This window comes from Diorhabda sublineata, chromosome 4 (assembly GCF_026230105.1).
Source record: "Diorhabda sublineata isolate icDioSubl1.1 chromosome 4, icDioSubl1.1, whole genome shotgun sequence".
NCBI lineage: Eukaryota > Metazoa > Arthropoda > Insecta > Coleoptera > Chrysomelidae > Diorhabda > Diorhabda sublineata.
In genome coordinates this window covers 36,498,273-36,519,296 of record NC_079477.1, presented here as the reverse complement: position 1 = coordinate 36,519,296, position 21,024 = coordinate 36,498,273, and the positions used below count along the sequence as shown (strand labels likewise).

At 31.1% G+C, this 21,024-nt stretch overlaps 1 protein-coding gene across 1 annotated transcript in view; it reads left to right on the top strand.

Moving 5' to 3' along the window:
- The window catches only part of LOC130443185 (synaptogenesis protein syg-2-like), a 234,091-nt gene that overhangs the window by 170,776 nt on the left and 42,291 nt on the right, over positions 1–21,024 (top strand). The window contains exon 2 of the mRNA XM_056777696.1: positions 4,488–4,617. Coding sequence (XP_056633674.1) covers positions 4,488–4,617 — 130 coding nt within the window. The remainder of the gene's footprint in view (positions 1–4,487; positions 4,618–21,024) is intronic.

Below are 21,024 nucleotides of genomic sequence, written 5' to 3'. Positions count from 1 at the left end.
CTTAACAATTATAACAATAAAATTCTAACACTCTGAAAACACTAAAATTTAACAAAGAAAACATTGAAGTAATAAAACACAAACTTTAAACTCTCAAAAACACTAAAACTTAACAATTATAACAATAAAATTCTAACACTCCGAAAACACAAACTTTTCAACACTCAACAACACTAAAATTCAACAAAGAAAACATTGAAGTAATAAAACACAAACATTCAAACTCTCAAAAACACTAAAACTTAACAATTATAACAATAAAATTCTAACACTCCGAAAACACAAACTTTTCAACACTCAACAACACTAAAATTCAACAAAGAAAACATTGAAGTAATAAAACACAAACATTCAAACTCTCAAAAACACTAAAACTTAACAATTATAACACTAAAATTCTTAACACTCTGAAAACACTAAAATTTAACAAAGAAAACATTGAAGTAATAAAACACAAACATTCAAACTCTCAAAAACACTAAAACTTAACAATTATAACAATAAAATTCTTAACACTCTGAAAACACTAAAATTTAACAAAGAAAACATTGAAGTAATAAAACACAAACATTTAAACTCTCAAAAACACTAAAACTTAACAATTATAACAATAAAATTCTAACACTCTGAAAACACTAAAATTTAACAAAGAAAACATTGAAGTAATAAAACACAAACTTTAAACTCTCAAAAACACTAAAACTTAACAATTATAACAATAAAATTCTAACACTCCGAAAACACAAACTTTTCAACACTCAAAAACACTAAAATTCAACAAAGAAAACATTGAAGTAATAAAACACAAACATTCAAACTCTCAAAAACACTAAAACTTAACAATTATAACACTAAAATTCTTAACACTCTGAAAACACTAAAATTTAACAAAGAAAACATTGAAGTAATAAAACACAAACATTTAAACTCTCAAAAACACTAAAACTTAACAATTATAACAATAAAATTCTAACACTCCGAAAACACAAACTTTTCAACACTCAAAAACACTAAAATTCCAACTTTAAATCATTAAAACAATGAAAACACGACAAAAAACACTAAAATTCTCAAAATTCGATGAGCGAGACCTATAAACACCAAAAAACACACATGTAAACACAAAAATTCCTAGTTTAAATCATTAAAACAATGAAAACACGACAAAAACACTAAAATTATCAAAATTCGATTAGCGAGACCTTTAAACACCCAAAAACACAAAAATTTCAACTTTAAATCATTAAAACACGACAAAAAACACTAAAATTTTCAAAATTCGATTAGCGAGACCCTTAAACACCCAAAAACACACATATAAACACAAAAATTCCAACTTTAAATCATTAAAACAATGAAAACACGACAAAAAACACTAAAATTTTCAAAATTCGATTAGCGAAACCTTTAAACACCCAAAAACACACATGTAAACACAAAAATTCCAACTTTGAATCATTAAAACACTGAAAATACGACAAAAAACACTAAAATCTTCAAAATTCGATTAGCGATTATCTAAACACTAAAAAACTCGAGCTATAAAACACCTTCATATAATCGTCGTAGAAACTAGAACAGTACGTAGCTCGACGTGAATAGAAAAAAGTATTTATGACTATATCATCCCACAACAAGTATTAAAAGGCGGCTGGCTGGATAAGGACATTTATTATATGATAATAAACGTCTATTTCATTTTAAATTTTATCGAAACCTTCCTTAAACGTCATTTTTCAATCCCTTACAAAGATATTATAGACGCAGATGCTTCTGATGAATAGAACAGATCCTTTCTCTTCTTCTTCTTCCTCTTCTTCTTTTTTTGTCTGTTTGGAAGTTTAAAGTTAAGTTTCTGGCAAGTAATTGATTTCTCTCAAGTCTTGGGGAATTTAGATTTTATACCAGACGCCGGAGAGGAAAAAAAACTTCTTTATATAATATTCTAGCAGTCTTCGGGATTGTTTTGCGGATTATACCGAGAACAATTAGTAGGATGAAGAGGCGAGTTAAAAGCCAACTGAGGCGGTTCAAAACTTTCTATATCGTTTTATTCAATTTTTTTTTATTATTTCAAACGAATGAGAAAGTTCATTAACGTATGATCTCAGTTTTCACTACGTGTTTGTATATTTTTATCTATTAAATTCTATCAAACACCCCTCGTATTTCAATTTGTTCAACAAAACTGGATAGTTGCATCATTCTCATTACTTTGCTGCAATATAAACTTGTCAAGCCCCACTCGTATTTAATTATTAGAATATTCTTGGTTTTTGCGTTATTTTTGTCCATATTTTTCGATCTGAACTTGTCGAATAACCCCCGTATTGAAGGTTTGCTCAAAAATAGTCATTTTCTTTCATTGTTCATTCAAACTCGCCAAACCACCCCCGTAATGAGTTCAGTTATGAAAAAATCATTCTTATCTTGTTGTACAGCCCTCGTAATTAAATTTGTTTGACAAAACTTGACCGTTGCATCATTTTTATCACTTTTTTGCAATATAAACTTGTCAAACTCCATTCGTATTCGAATATTCTTGGTTTTTGCGTTATTTCTGTCGATTTTTTTTATCTACACTTGTCGAATAACCCCCGTATTGAAGGTTTGCTCAAAAATAGTCATTTTCTTTCATTGTTCATTCAAACTCGCCAAACCACCCCCGTAATGAGTTCAGTTATGAAAAAATCATTCTTATCTTGTTGTACAGCCCTCGTAATTAAATTTGTTTGACAAAACTTGACCGTTGCATCATTTTTATCACTTTTTTGCAATATAAACTTGTCAAACTCCATTCGTATTCGAATATTCTTGGTTTTTGCGTTATTTCTGTCGATTTTTTTTATCTACACTTGTCGAATAACCCCCGTAATGAAGGTTTGCTCAAAAATAGTCATTTTCTTTCATTGTTCATTCAAACTCGCCAAACCACCCTCGTAATGAGTTCAGTTATGAAAAAATCATTCTTATCTTGTTGTACAGCCCTCGTAATTAAATTTGTTCGACAAAACTTGACCGTTGCATCATTTTTATCACTTTTTTTCAATATAAACTTGTCAAGCCCCACTCGTATTCGAATATTCTTGGTTTTTTGCGTTATTTTTGTCGATTTTTTTTATCTGAACTTGTCGAATAACCCCCGTATTGAAGGTTTGCTCAAAAATAGTCATTTTCTTTCATTTTTCATTCAAACTCGCCAAACCACCCTCGTAATGAGTTCAGTTATGAAAAAATCATTCTTATCTTGTTGTACAGCCCTCGTAATTAAATTTTCCGAAGAATTTTGGTTTTTTGCGAATTTTTTTCCCATTTTTTCCTTCTAAACTTGTCCAATTGAAATTATTGTGGAGAATCATGATTTTTTCATTGGAATTTGTCAAACTACCCCCGTTATCTATTTCATTAACAAATTGTTGTCGCCCTGTCATTTTAGATACTCCCAATCATTTTTCACTGTCTAAACCTGTCAAACCGCCGTCGTAATAAACTTTTCTTGAAGAATTTATTTTTTTGCGTCATGTTTGTCAATTTTTTTCGATCTAAACTTGTCAAATAGCCCCCGTATTGAATTTTCTCTCTAGTTATGAATTTAATTATAAAAAAAATCATTATTTTCACGTGACTTCAGATAAATTCAATCATATTTTACTGTACCCGTAATTAAAGATTGGTTTTTGCGTCTTTTGTATATTTTTTTCATTTTCCAACTTGTCACACTCTCCTCGTATATTACATCATTAGAATCGAATTTTTTTTCTTTTTAAACTTGTTGAAATGCCCTCGTAATATAATTTTGTTGAAGAATCACCAATTTTGAGTCATATTTGTCCAGTTTTTCACATTTCAACTTGTCAAACTCCCCTCGTATAAATTTTTTTTGCAATAATATGTATTGTTCAGTTTTTTTCTGTTCAAACTTCTTAAACTACCCTCGTAATTCAAAAAATTTGGATTTCTGCATCTTTTTCATCATTTCTTGCGATTTAAACTTGTCGAACCGCCCTCGTAATCAAATTTCCTTGAAAAATCTTGTTTTTTACGTCTTTTGTCTATTATTCTCTATTCCAATTTGTTGAATATGCCTCGTATTGGAAAATTTTCAAAAATTCTTCCTCCCATAATGAATATACGAGGTGAGTTCGAATATTAAATCTTTGTAATGATATTAATACAAAAAAAGTGAACGTTATCATTAAACCCTGTATATATTTCATCATAATAAGATTTTTCTCATAAACATACAATTTCATTGAAGTATACAGGGGATTTAAAGTGAAAATCGACACATATTTCTGAATATTAATTTCTTAGATATAAACTTCTCAAACAACCCCCGTATTCTGTATATTCTTGTTCTAAAATCACTTGAAGCCGTACATAAATCATTTTAAATGGTATTTCTGTACAAAAATCATCAGATTTTCATTGTTTAAATCACGATAAAATCCAAATTTAACTATTTTTCTTCTTTTTTTTTTTTTCAGTTTTCCAATCGGTGGACGCCGTTTTGTCACGTAGCGCAACTCTACCATGTGACATAGAACCTGATATCAAAGAAGACAGGGTGTACATGGTCTTATGGTATCGTGACGGTCACAGCAGACCGATATACAGGTTGGTCTACATTTAATTACACTTAATACGTCACCGAATTATTTATACTACACCCTGTAGATTGAAATTTTAATTATTGTGCCATGATAATAGCAAATATAAAAATTGTCCTACAGGAGTATTTTCTGGCAACGTCGCACTACTAATTTTTAAAATAGATGTAAAATACAACGTCGGATAGTGGAAAAATTGAACACCGAAGTGTACTAACTCTAATATATTTCCGAGCTTTCTAATACTTATGTATTCCTCGTCTGGGACCGAAATTATGGTCGGAGACGTAAATATTCGAAAGCTCGGTTATATATTAGAGTTAGTACACTTCGGTGTTTAATTTTACCACAAATCCCACTCCGAAAACGCGTTGGAATTTTAAAAACTCATTAATTCGTAGCCGAGGAATCCAAAGCTCGGATATATATTAGAGTTTGTACACTTCGGTGTTTAATTTTGTCACAATCCCACTACGTAAACGCTTATAATGTAGCTGGTAAAGACTCCGATCCATTTTTTTATGATTTTATTCACCATAATTTTTTTAATATTGTCTTACGTTAATTTTGATGGAGTGTATATGAATTTCAACGCTTACTGACTCGACATTTTCCAGTATATTTGGATAAAATCATAATAATTTAAAAGCTCTCGTGTATACGATGTTGTCGAATCGTGATATAATTCGCGCATTGGTTCGGAAAGCACTACCGGATATCAAAATTGATCTGATTTGTAGCAGATGTTTTCCTGGATGAAAACGCAACGCGAATCACACAAATCCGATAGATTGAATCGAATTTATGATAACTATAGTTGTAACAATCATTTTAATGTACTTGGCGATTGGAATTTATCGAAAAAAGTTATGTTTGTGCTATAGGGACTCAAAATCGAACTTTGTAGCGCTAAAAATCTTTAAGAAACTGTTTTTTTTTGTAATTTGACCTCGTTATGAAATTTTTTTGATAGTTTTGCGTCCATTTTTTTGTATTCAAATTTGTTAAATTCCCCTCGTATTGAAATTTTCCAAATAATATATCATTAATATCCATATTTTCTTAAACTTGTTGAAATACCCTCGTAATATAATTTTTTTTGGAAAATTTTAGTTTTTGCATCATTTTTGTCCATTTAGTTATGTTCAAACTTATCAAACTCCCCTCGTAATAAATTTTTTTAAATAATCTCATCGTCTTGCAACATTAAGATCCATTTTTCTCTTTTTAAACTTGTTGGAATGCCCTCGTTATATAAATTTCTTGAATAATCTTGGTTTGGCGTCATGTTTGTCTATTTGTTTCATATTCCAACTTCTAAATCTCCCCTCGTATAAAAATTTTTCAAATAATCTATCATTAATATCCATATTTTCTTAAACTTGTTGAAATACCCTCGTAATATAATTTTTTTTGGAAAATTTTAGTTTTTGCATCATTTTTGTCCATTTAGTTATGTTCAAACTTATCAAACTCCCCTCGTAATAAATTTTTTTAAATAATCTCATCGTCTTGCAACATTAAGATCCATTTTTCTCTTTTTAAACTTGTTGGAATGCCCTCGTTATATAAATTTCTTGAATAATCTTGGTTTGGCGTCATGTTTGTCTATTTGTTTCATATTCCAACTTCTAAATCTCCCCTCGTATAAAAATTTTTCAAATAATCTATCATTAAGATCCATCTTTTCTCAAACTTGTTGAAATACCCTCGTAATATAATTTTTTTTTGGAAAATTTTAGTGTTTGCATAATTTTTGTCCATTTAGTTATATTCAAACTTGTCAAATTCCCCTCGTAATGAAGGTTTTTAAATAATCATCGTTTTGCATCATTAAGATCCATTTTTCTCTTTTTAAACTTGTTGGAATGCCCTCGTAATATAGATTTCTTGAAGAATCTTAATTTTTCGTCTTGTTTGTCTATTTTTTTCATATTCCAATTTGTCAATCTCTCCTCGTATTAAATTTTTCAAATAATGATATCTTAATTAACATACATTTATTCTTTTTAACTTATTGGAATGCCCTCGTAATATAAATTTCTTTAAGAATCTTGGTTTGGCGTCATGTTTGTCAATTCTTTCATTTGCAAACTTGTCATACTCCCCTCGTATGTAAATATTTTCAAAAATAACGGTTTTCTTCCATTTTTCTTTCAAATTTGCTCAAACCACCCTCGTAGTGAATTTAGTTATAAATAGATCATTCTTGTCTCGGAATTTCAGAATAATTTCCTTATTTTTTGCTGTCTAAACTTATTGAATCGCACTCGTAATTGAACTTTCCATATAATTTTGGTTTTGCGTCATTTTTATTTCACTTATTTCAATCTAAACTTATCGAATAGCCCCCATGTATTAATGTTTCGCTAAATAATGATAATTTTCTTTGTAGCTGGTTAATTTCTTGTTTTGTTTGTTAGATTTTTCAAAAAAATACCATTTCTCGTTCACATCAAAATGAAATTTTAATATTTTTCTAATTTTGCTTGTTTTGTTCTGGTACCAATAAAGTAGCTGGTTAATTTCGTGTTTTGTTTGTTAGATTTAAAAAAATACAGTATCAAAGGAAAGGGGATAATTTTTTTTTGGCGTACTGAATTCCATTAGTCGAAACAAATTTTAATATCTGTTGTTCTCTACTTGGCAGATTCGATTTTCTTCCCTATGCGGTCCACCTCTATCTATTTTCATTACGGAAGTTCGCTACGGGACTTCATTATTCCCAAAATTTACTCAATTAAGATAGAAATGTCAGTAGCATTCCTTACAAGGTGACACAGATTCCTTTAAAGCGGTTAAGAGTGATTTCAAATGTACTAGATATATAAAGTGACGTACTGTATAGTATATTTGATGTACGGAATATTTTCACATTAGATTGAAAAAAAACTCCTAGTATACGACGTGAATATCGTCCACCCAGTGCACCAGGTACTTGACCAAATTCATAACGAATTTCGTAGAGACTCCATTAGATGTAGATGTCGTCCACCTTAGGCACCAGGTACCTCGTAGACCGTTTCTGTCGTTATATTACTGTTCAACGACTCCTAGAAACCTCAAGATGTATATATTTGGCCAAATTCACAGTGAATTTTGTCGAGATTTCAATAGACGATGTAGATGTCATCCACCCTGGGCACCAGGTATCTTGTAGACTGTTTCTGCTGGTATATTCGTGTTCACCAACATCTAAAGTTCTCTAGGATGTATATTTTTGGCAAATTTCAAATGAAACGTCAACAGAACGCCAATAGACGACGTAGATGTCGTCCACCCTGGGAACCAGGTACCTCGTAGACCGTTTCTGTTGTCATATTAGTGTTCAACGCCTTCTAGAAACCTCAAGATGTATATATTTGGCCAAATTCATAACGAATTTTGTCGTGATTTCAATAGACGATGTAGATGTCGTCCACCCTGGGCACCAGGTACCTCGTAGACTGTTTCTGCTGGTATATTCGTGTTCAGCGACATATAAAGTTCTCCATGATGTACATTTTTGACCTATTTCAAATAAACCTTTAACAGGACTCGAATAGACGACGTAGATGTCGTCCACCCTTGGAACTAGGTACCTCGTAGACCGTTTTTGTCGTCGTATTAGTGTTCAACGAGTTCAAGAAAACTCAAGATGTATATATTTGGCCAAATTCATAACAAATTTTGTCGAGATTTCAATAGACGATGTAGATGTCGTCCACCCTGGGCACCAGGTACCATGTAGACTGTTTCTGCTGGTATATTCATGTTCACCAACATCTAAAGTTCTCTAGGATGTATATTTTTGGCCAATTTCAAATGAAACTTCAACAGAACTCCAATAGACGACGTAGATGTCGTCCACCCTGGGAACCAGGTACCTCGTAGACCGTTTCTGTTATCATATTAGTGTTCAACGCCTTCTAGAAACCTCAAGATGTATATATTTGGCCAAATTCATAACGAATTTTGTCGTGATTTCAATAGACGATGTAGATGTCGTCCACCCTGGGCACCAGGTACCTCGTAGACTGTTTCTGCTGATATAATCGTGTTCAGCGACATCTAAAGTTCTCCAGGATGTATATTTCTAACCAATTTCATATAAACCCTCAATAGGACTCGAATAGACGACTTAGATGTCGTCCACCCTGGGAACCAGGTACCTCGTAGACCGTTTCTGTTGTCATATTAGTGTTCAACGCCTTCTAGAAACCTCAAGATGTATATATTTGGCCAAATTCATAACGAATTTTGTCGTGATTTCAATAGACGATGTAGATGTCGTCCACCCTGGGCACCAGGTACCTCGTAGACTGTTTCTGCTGATATAATCGTGTTCAGCGACATCTAAAGTTCTCCAGGATGTATATTTCTAACCAATTTCATATAAACCCTCAATAGGACTCGAATAGACGACTTAGATGTCGTCCACCCTGGGAACCAGGTACCTCGTAGACCGTTTCTGTTGTCATATTAGTGTTCAACGCCTTCTAGAAACCTCAAGATGTATATATTTGGCCAAATTCATAACGAATTTTGTCTAGATTTCAATAGACGATGTAGATGTCGTCCACCCTGGGCACCAGGTACCATGTAGACTGTTTCTGCTGGTATATTCGTGTTCAGCGAAATCTCAAGTTCTCCAGGATGTACATTTTTGACTAATTTCAAATAAACCTTTAACAGGACTCGAATAGACGACGTAGATGTCGTCCACTTTAGGCACCAGGTACCTCGTAGACCGTTTCTTTCGTCATATTGGTATCTGACGCCGCGAAAACTCCTAATTGTATCCATTTCTTATTCATAAGTTGTTAACAAACTTTTCTGAGGCTCTCCCGAGACGAATTCTTGCTTACTGCTAAGAAATTCCCAGGTTTCGCTCATTATTTCCTCGATCACGATCAATCTACGTCCGATATCGACTATTTAAAACGCGATCGCCCTGTATAAATATCCTGGGAATACTGATTCTCTCGCAGCATCGCGGTCGGACTACCATTAACAAAAGTTTACTTCAACTTTCTTCAAAGGTAGTATTCTGGGTCATATCCTGCGGTAGGGTCTACGAACTTTAAACGAACGACTCGTTTCCGACGTGAAAGTCACGGTATACTACTTTGAAAACCATTTACAGGACAAAACGCAGATTAGATACAGAACATTTCGCATCCTCGGGTTTATATAAATATCAACAACATATTATGTGGAAGAAGAAGAAGAAGAAGAAGAAGAAGAAAGAAGAAGAAGAGTGAAAAACTATTTAATTGAAGTACCTCAACGATTTCCGTCAATTTCCCGCGTTAAAAATGACGAATTTCCTCGCGTTTTGTCTTGTACTTCGTATTGAATTGTTACGAGGACAGTCACATAAATTTTCCCGTGGTTTTTGTCCGTTGCGGAAGATGAAATGTCCGGATATACATTTTTTTTTCACCAGGTGATTTATCGTCCAGTGAAATTGATGGAAAAGTTTGTTATTCAATATTTGTCATAGAATAAAATAAAATAAAAGGTCGAAGTAGATAAATGACGTTTTCACGAAAATATTATTAAATCGTGAAGTTGATTTATCGCCATATTTTTTTTGTTACATCCAAGAATTGATTCAATTGAAATTTCTCACGATTCACGTGTGATTAAATAATAAATATACACCGAGTGGTCAATTTATTTCGGTTTCGAATAATAACAATGATAAATGTTTAACATAACCTCAATATTTTTTACTTGAAAATACTTCTAAATATATAGGGTCACTTTCAACTGCGTCAGAATAATTATACAGAAAAAACGGACTAAAAATGGCCGACCATTTCTATATTAGTGTCTCATGAATAAGCCACCTACTCAGTAGATGTCGCTGATGGTACTAATTTCAATGAAAACAATAATTTTGAAGCTTTAAATTCACGAATTATTTGGAAAAAGAAGTTTCTGTATAAAATATATAAATATAGTTTTCTTTTTCTACTTAAATTTAATGAAAAATTTATACAACACACAAAACGGACTAAAAATGGCCGGCTATTTTCATTTAGAATGTCATAAATTAGATACCCGTTCAGTAGATGTCGTTGCTAGTACTAAATTTAATAAAAAAGAAAAATTTTATTTTTTCTATATAATTTCAACCATTTTGATACTTTTTGATCGTTCTAATTATTAAAAATTCAATTATATAATTGAAAAATATAATTTTATACTTAAATATTATAAACTTCAATAAATATGATGTATATTATTTTTTTATAATAAATTATAATCATTTTGATGCTTTGCATCGACAAATTAATCAGAAAAAAACGATTTTTCTATAAAATTGTTTTATTCCCTAAATTTAATGAGAAATTTCATTTAAACAACTAAAACGGACTAAAAATGGACGACAACTTCTATATTGTTATAGTTTACGATTAAACGGATTAAAAATGGCTGACTATGATAATTAGTGTCATCGCCTATTCAATAGGTGTCGCTCATAGTACAACTTTCTATTTATTCATAAAATTAATTCTATATAATAATTTCAATACTTTTCGATCAAACCTCGTATATCTTATTCATTCGAAATTTCAACAATCTTTTAAATACCATAATTGATCGTTCTAAATACCCTGTTGACTAGCAGCTTTAATATAAATAACATAATCTCCTTCGTCGGCTTCGGGAGTAAAGAAAAGAAGTTGGGGAATAAAGGAAAACTCCCGAAAGAAATCCCCCGAGAGCCCTAGACGGCAAAGCTAATGATAACAACTCGACGTGCAAATGAACGTCGAACTTCAAACTCCGGATTTCTCTCCAGAGATAATCGAATAATTCGTTAGGCAACCAGTCATACTTGTATATAATACAGTATCAAGCGTTTGTCTTGTTACACGAAACTTCGTATTCGGATCATCGAACAATTCGTTAGGCAACCGGTCATACTTATATACTGAGATCATAGAATAAATCGTTAGGCGTGCCGTCAAACTTATACAGTGTTGTGCGTTGTATTAAACGAGATCATCGAATAATTCGTTATGTAACTTGATATTATACAGGGTCGTGCGTTTGTTGTGCTATAATCCGACCCCTCGTAAAGTTAGATTTGAAAGTAAAACAAGCCATTAAGGGATATGAAAGAAAATAGAAATTTCGCGTTCGCGAGGTCGTGTGGTTGTATTATTAGGGTTATTTACCTCTATTTTCCACGCACGGCGTTTAATGTAATAAATTATAGCGATAGATTAAAATATTCAAAGGAAATCGAGGGGTGAAATTACATGGTGCAATATAGTGCATAAGAAAATATGGTAATTTGGCGGTTTAAATCCATGTTGGAGGGATGAATGAAGAAATGGCGGCGCAATACACACGTTTCCGTTGGGGCATGTAATCACGGTCGTTTTTGGAGGAGTATTTCGTTCCAAAATGACATACAGGGTGAATTTACAGAAAGGACGATATCGAAACGTCGGAAAATTATAGAAAATGATAACATAACCTCAAATTTTATAATTTATTGACGTATTTGATCTACAGGGGGGAATAAAAGTGTTGAACGACTCATTTATTTTGAACAAAATTTAAAATTCAATGGAATAACGAACATAACCTCAAATATAATAAATTTAACAGGGTGGATCTACAGCAAGGATACTGAAACATTGAAAAATCACGGAAAATGGTAACATAACCTCAAATTTTATAATTTCTGACGTATTTGATCTACAGGGTGAATTAAAAGTGTGAAACGACTTGTTTGCTTTAAATAAAATTGAAAATTCAATGGAATAACGAACATAACCTCAAATTTAATAAAACTAACAGGGTGGATCTACAACAAGGACGATACAGAAACATTGAAAAATCACGAAAAATGGTAACATAACCTCAAATTTTATAATTTTTGACGTATTTGATCTACAGGGGGGAATAAAAGAGTGGAACGACTTGTTTGTTTTGAATAAATTTGAAAATTCAATGGAATAACGAACATAACCTCAAACTTCATAAGACTAACTGGGTAAATCTACAGCAAGGACGATACCGAAACATTGAAAAATCATGGAAAATGATAACATAACCTCAAATTTTATAATTTTTTAACGCATTTGATCTACAGGGTGGATTAAAAGAGTGGAACGACTTGTTTGTTTTGAACAAAATTGAAAATTCAATGGAATAACCTCAAATTTCATGATTTCGACATATTTTTGAGAAAATTTTCATAAAAATTATCTATAAGGTGAAATTCTGAATAGTTTCGACAAAATTTTTATTAAAATCCACAGGGCTGGTCGAAAGTGTGGAACGAAATTTTTTTTTCGAGTGAAATGGAAAATTCAAAGGATTAAGAACATAACCTCAAATTTCGTAATTTTGAAGAAAATTGAGACTCCAATGGAATAACGAACATAACCTCAAATTTCACAATTTCAGCATATTTTTAACAGAATTTCAATAAAAATGATCTACAGGGTGAATCAATAGTTTGGAGCAACTCGAATGCTTAGAAAAAAAAGGAAAATTTGATGGAATAATGAACATAATCTAAAATTTCATAATTTTTGACGTATTTGATCTACAGGGGGGATAAAAAGTTTGGAACGATTTGTTTGTTTTGAATAAAAATGAAAATTCAATGGAATAACGAACATAACCTCAAATTTCGCAATTTCGGCATATTCTTGACAGAATTTCCATAAAAATGATCTACAGGGTGAATCAATAGTTTGGACGAACTCGAATGCTTAGAAAAAAAAAGGAAAATTTGATGAAATAATGAACATAACCTAAAATTTTATAATTTTTGACGAATTTGATCTACAGGGGGGATAAAAAGTTTGGAACGATTTGTTTGTTTTGAATAAAATTGAAAATTCAATGGAATAACGAACATAACCTCAAATTTCGCAATTTCGGCATATTCTTGACAGAATTTCCATAAAAATGATCTACAGGGTGAATCAATAGTGTGGAACAACTCGAATGCTTAGAAAAAAAAGGAAAATTTGATGAAATAATGAACATAACCTAAAATTTTATAATTTTTGACGTATTTGATCTACAGGGGGGATAAAAAGTTTGGAACGATTTGTTTGTTTTGAATAAAAATGAAAATTCAATGGAATAACGAACATAACCTCAAATTTCGCAATTTCGGCATATTCTTGACAGAATTTCCATGAAAATGATCTACAGGGTGAATCAATAGTTTGGACGAACTCGATGCTTAGAAAAAAAAGAGGAAAATTTGATGAAATAATGAACATAACCTAAAATTTTATAATTTTTGACGTATTTGATCTACAGGGGGGATAAAAAGTTTGGAACGATTTGTTTGTTTTGAATAAAATTGAAAATTCAATGGAATAACGAACATAACCTCAAATTTCGCAATTTCGGCATATTCTTGACAGAATTTCCATAAAAATGATCTACAGGGTGAATCAATAGTGTGGAACAACTCGAATGCTTAGAAAAAAAAGGAAAATTTGATGAAATAATGAACATAACCTAAAATTTTATAATTTTTGACGTATTTGATCTACAGGGGGGATAAAAAGTTTGGAACGATTTGTTTGTTTTGAATAAAAATGAAAATTCAATGGAATAACGAACATAACCTCAAATTTCGCAATTTCGGCATATTCTTGACAGAATTTCCATGAAAATGATCTACAGGGTGAATCAATAGTTTGGACGAACTCGATGCTTAGAAAAAAAAGAGGAAAATTTGATGAAATAATGAACATAACCTAAAATTTTATAATTTTTGACGAATTTGATCTACAGGGGGGATAAAAAGTTTGGAACGATTTGTTTGTTTTGAATAAAATTGAAAATTCAATGGAATAACGAACATAACCTCAAATTTCGCAATTTCGGCATATTCTTGACAGAATTTCCATAAAAATGATCTACAGGGTGAATCAATAGTGTGGAACAACTCGAATGCTTAGAAAAAAAAGGAAAATTTGATGAAATAATGAACATAACCTAAAATTTTATAATTTTTGACGTATTTGATCTACAGGGGGGATAAAAAGTTTGGAACGATTTGTTTGTTTTGAATAAAAATGAAAATTCAATGGAATAACGAACATAACCTCAAATTTCGCAATTTCGGCATATTCTTGACAGAATTTCCATGAAAATGATCTACAGGGTGAATCAATAGTTTGGACGAACTCGATGCTTAGAAAAAAAAGAGGAAAATTTGATGAAATAATGAACATAACCTAAAATTTTATAATTTTTGACGTATTTGATCTACAGGGGGGATAAAAAGTTTGGAACGATTTGTTTGTTTTGAATAAAATTGAAAATTCAATGGAATAACGAACATAACCTCAAATTTCGCAATTTCGGCATATTCTTGACAGAATTTCCATGAAAATGATCTACAGGGTGAATCAATAGTTTGGACGAACTCGATGCTTAGAAAAAAAAGAGGAAAATTTGATGAAATAATGAACATAACCTAAAATTTTATAATTTTTGACGTATTTGATCTACAGGGGGGATAAAAAGTTTGGAACGATTTGTTTGTTTTGAATAAAATTGAAAATTCAATGGAATAACGAACATAACCTCAAATTTCGCAATTTCGGCATATTCTTGACAGAATTTCCATAAAAATGATCTACAGGGTGAATCAATAGTTTGGACGAACTCGAATGCTTAGAAAAAAAAGGAAAATTTGATGAAATAATGAACATAATCTAGAATTTCATAATTTTTGACGTATTTGATCTACAGGGGGGATAAAAAGTTTGGAACGATTTGTTTGTTTTGAATAAAATTGAAAATTCAATGGAATAACGAACATAACCTCAAATTTCGCAATTTCGGCATATTCTTGACAGAATTTCCATAAAAATGATCTACAGGGTGAATCAATAGTTTGGACGAACTCGAATGCTTAGAAAAAAAAGGAAAATTTGATGAAATAATGAACATAATCTAGAATTTCATAATTTTTGACGTATTTGATCTACAGGGGGGATAAAAAGTTTGGAACGATTTGTTTGTTTTGAATAAAATTGAAAATTCAATGGAATAACGAACATAACCTCAAATTTCGCAATTTCGGCATATTCTTGACAGAATTTCCATAAAAATGATCTACAGGGTGAATCAATAGTTTGGACGAACTCGAATGCTTAGAAAAAAAAAGGAAAATTTGATGAAATAATGAACATAACCTAAAATTTTATAATTTTTGACGTATTTGATCTACAGGGGGGATAAAAAGTTTGGAACGATTTGTTTGTTTTGAATAAAATTGAAAATTCAATGGAATAACGAACATAACCTCAAATTTCGCAATTTCGGCATATTCTTGACAGAATTTCCATAAAAATGATCTACAGGGTGAATCAATAGTTTGGACGAACTCGAATGCTTAGAAAAAAAAGGAAAATTTGATGAAATAATGAACATAATCTAGAATTTCATAATTTTTGACGTATTTGATCTACAGGGGGGATAAAAAGTTTGGAACGATTTGTTTGTTTTGAATAAAATTGAAAATTCAATGGAATAACGAACATAACCTCAAATTTCGCAATTTCGGCATATTCTTGACAGAATTTCCATAAAAATGATCTACAGGGTGAATCAATAGTTTGGACGAACTCGAATGCTTAGAAAAAAAAAGGAAAATTTGATGAAATAATGAACATAACCTAAAATTTTATAATTTTTGACGTATTTGATCTACAGGGGGGATAAAAAGTTTGGAACGATTTGTTTGTTTTGAATAAAATTGAAAATTCAATGGAATAACGAACATAACCTCAAATTTCGCAATTTCGGCATATTCTTGACAGAATTTCCATAAAAATGATCTACAGGGTGAATCAATAGTGTGGAACAACTCGAATGCTTAGAAAAAATGAGAAATTTGATGAAATAACGAACATAACTTGAAATTTGGTAATTTTTCAATAAAGCTATTACAAAAATAAACTACAGGATAGGTCAAACTTGTGAAATAACTTATATGCTACGAATAAAATTGAGAATCCATTGAAACAATGAACATAACCTCAAAATTTCATTTTCAATCACTTTTCATTGGATTCAAACCAATTCTGATCCACCCAGTACTTATAAAACTCGTCGAAACTACCTTGAATGGCACCTACGACAATGACAACAATAAAAAGTAAACTATAGTCCGGTCAAATTAGGCATGCAAGTTCAAACAAAGTTCCTATGAAGCTAAAAGTTGTAATGAGGTCATAAATGGAATACGAGGAGTCCCAATTTCGCATTTTTCACTTCAACAACGAATTGTACTTTGAAATTAGTCCAGTCAAAAGTGGAATGTGTTCCAATTAGTCCAGTCAAAAATGGAATGTTTCTAAATCGTTGTTAAACGACTTTCCTACCTCGAAAAACAATTTCGAAATGTACCTAGTTACGAGGGGACCTTACACGTCACCATAAATACAAACAAATTAATGTTAGATTAGAGCGTTAACCCAGATTGTTGTCGGTTAACCAAGAGCTAATTTGTTTATGAATAAGGCGAGAGCTGGAACGGTCCTTATATTTGAAATTGCCGTTTTATGACGTATTTCGAGCGTGTCGTCCGACCTAGGGAAGTTCAACTTCAACTTTAACGAAGTTGGAAGAAACTCCGAAAATTAAATGGTTCATATTATGGAGTTAGGTTACGATACATGCTTTGTGTAATCAAAATGGTAGTTAGGAGGAAACTCGAGTGGAAAAACGTCTGGAAACAACGTTTCGAACCTTAAACTTCGTTCTTATTAAGAAAATAAGGAAAACCGAGTTTTTTTCACTTGAAATGAGCCTTTTAGTGAGGTTTGGTAATTTTTTTTATTTTGATTTGTTGATTAATCGGAAATTTGTTTTTTTTTAGTATAAAATTGATTTTTGTATGTCTGATTGGGCAGAAAACCAGACTTTATAGCTTTAAATTGAATGAAAATTCATTTTGCAGTCACAAAAATTTGATTTTCTGGGTATAAGTGGCTAAAAAATTGGGTTTTCTTAGTTCAATACCATTGAAAAAGGTTTTTATGAGTTTAACTTGATAGAAAGTAGCTTTTCCTGGACTAAGCGTGCTGGAAAATTGACTTTTTTCATCTAAACTCGGGTGAAAAATCATTTTTCTCTATTTGACTCAGAAAAAAAAGGATTTTCTTAGTTAAATGTCTCAAATTCATCGGAAAATTTGATTAATTTGAGTAGAAAAACGCTTTTCTTAATTTGACTTTGTCTACATTACGATTTTTTGAGTTTGGTATCATCAAATGATATATTTTTGAGTTAAATATAGTGAAAAGTAGTTTTTTTGAGTTAAATATGATGAAAATTACGATTTTTGTTGTTGAAACTCCATTTTCCCCGTCCAACTTCTGTGAAAATTGATTTTTCTGCGATTAGAATGATAAAAACTGAGTTTTCCCAACCTAAGATCTCTAGAAGGATATTTCTTAGTTAAATATAGAAAACTGTAGCATTTTCTGAGCCAAATTTACTTAAAAATTAGGTTTTCTTAGTTAAATATCGTCGAAAAGTGTTTTTTTGAGTTCAACTTGATAGAAAGTAGCTTTTCCTGGACTAAGCTTGCTGGAAAATTGACTTTTTTCATCTAAACTTGGGTGAAAAATCATTTTTCTCTATTTGACTCAGAAAAAAAAAAGGATTTTCTTAGTTAAATGTCTCAAATTCATCGGAAAATTCGATTAATTTGAGTAGAAAAACGCTTTTCTTAATTTGACTTTCTCAACATTGCGAATTTTTGAGTTTGGTATCATCAAATGACATATTTCTAAGTTAAATATAGTGAAAAGTAGTTTTTTGAATTGAATATAGTGAAAATCACGATTTTTCTTGCTTAAATTGAGCGAAACTCCATTTTCCTCATCCAACTTCTAGAAAAATTGATTTTTCTGCGATAAGAATGATAAAAATCTAGTTTTTACAACCTAACATCTTCAGAAGTATTTTTCTTAGTTAAATATAGCGTTTTCTGAGCCAAATTTAGTGAAAAATTAAATTTTCTCAATATAATTTGAGTAAAAATACACTTTCCCCAATTTAATTACCCCGAAATAGTAATTTTGATCAATACCGACATCAATAAATCACAATAGCAAAAGTTATAATCCCCCGACCGGTTTACACCTGGTTTGATCGCTTCAGAACCGTGCAATACCTTTCAGATCACTCTAATTTCGACCGAAAACAACCAGATTCTTTCGAAAACCAATTTAAACCATTAATTTGATGTTTCCACCCTTAAAAACTTTCTTCAAGAACTTTTTCTATCATAGAATCTCACCCAAAAGGGGTGGCTACCACTTAATTATCATTTCTAGTACAAAATAAGCTCTACAACACTTTCCACCCTCGAATCATTTTATTTTCTTTATAAAAATGGCGTACTTTGGTCTTTATTATTTGCTCACCTTGTATATAAAAGAAAATACCACCTGTTTGTTCATTTTTCCAATATTTTCTGGTTGATTGATTGGGGGAAAGTGATTGATGGCTTCGGTAGTTCAATCTCGAGGAAAATACCCAGAAATAAGAATTTCTTTTAATTCCGTCCATTCCTGATTAATTGATTGAACGATTTGATCACACTATCACTCGAATGTACCCCCAATTTTACAATATACCAAGGGTAAACTTGTGGTAAAATAAAATTGAGTTTCAATAATTATTTTATCGGTCTAAAAAGCGTTACAAAATAAAAAAGAAGCGGAAAACGATACAAGAAACTGAAAATTATTTTTACCGCGTTTTTTTTTGTATGAATCTATAATCAGACTAAGTCAGATGCTTTGGGCATATCCAAGAATATAAGTTTCGGTTCAAATTTTTGCTTTTAAATTTATTCGATCGGTATACAGTCGATTATATGATGTAGAATCGTGAAAATATTGATGTGTGATTATTTTTCTGAAATAAAATAAGAATGGAAATGTTTTAATGTATATACGAGGGTATTTCAAGTAGTTTTACGATTCGGGTTTGATTCAAATATGAAATTTCATCAAAGTTTACGGATTATCCGCAGAGATTTCTCGAAATTTATGAAATTTCGACATTTTTAAATCACTGTTATCATGAACCGAAATATTTCAAGGTATATACGAGGGTATGTCTGAATGTTCTACAAGTCCATAGTATTTTCTTATGAAATGATTAAGTATCCCTTCAAATTTCTTCGTTTTTCAGATGTTCTGACGTTTTTCTATAGGTTTCATCAAGAAAAAGGTTTATTTCGATGTTTAATACAGGAGATATTTGAAAAAATCAAAAATTATTCTTAATTATTTACATAAGTAGAGTTTCACCCTGTATTCATGAAATTATATCATGGGAAATCACGTTTTTATTGATGTTTTATCATTTTACGATGAAAAAATCGTCATTTTCATGCGAATAGAATTGTTTCAATGTACATACGAGGGTATGTCTAAATATTCTACTATTCCACAGTAGATCAAATGTATTTTCTTAAAAAATGATTAAGTATTCCTATAAATTTCTTCGTTTCGTGACACCCTGTATAATAGTTTACTGTTTTGTCATCATTACTTCATTTAGATTGAAAAAATGAAAAAATATGCGAAAATTCGAGTCATTAGATCGAGTAAAAGTTAGTGGAAATGTGATTAGAAAATTCCACGTAAAAAATCGAAAAATAACGTCAGTTTCGTGACACCCTGTATAATAGTTTACTGTTTTGTTATCACTACTTCATTTACATTGAAAAAACGAGAAAATATGTAAAAATTCGAGTCATTAGATCGAGTAAAAGTTAGTGGAAATGTGATTGGAAAATTCCACGAAAAAAAACGAAAAAGAACGTCAGTTTCGTGACACCCTGTATAATAGTTTACTGTTTTGTTATCACTACTTCATTTACATTGAAAAAACGAAAAAATATGCAAAAATTCGAGTCATTAGATCGAGTAAAAGTTAGTGGAAATGTGATTGGAAAATTCCATGTAAAAAATCGAAAAAGAACGTCAGTTTCCTGACACCCTGTATAATAGTTTACCGTTTTGTTATCACTACTTCATTTACATTGAAAAAACGAAAAAATATGCAAAAATTCGAGTCATTAGATCGAGTAAAAGTTAGTGGAAATGTGATTGGAAAATTCCACGAAAAAAAACGAAAAAGAACGTCAGTTTCGTGACACCCTGTATAATAGTTTACCGTTTTGTTATCACTACTTCATTTACATTGAAAAAACGAAAAAATATGCAAAAATTCGAGTCATTAGATCGAGTAAAAGTTAGTGGAAATGTGATTGGAAAATTCCACGAAAAAAATCGAAAAATAACGTCAGTTTCGTGACACCCTGTATAATAGTTTACCGTTTTGTTATCACTACTTCATTTACATTGAAAAAACGAGAAAATATGTAAAAATTCGAGTC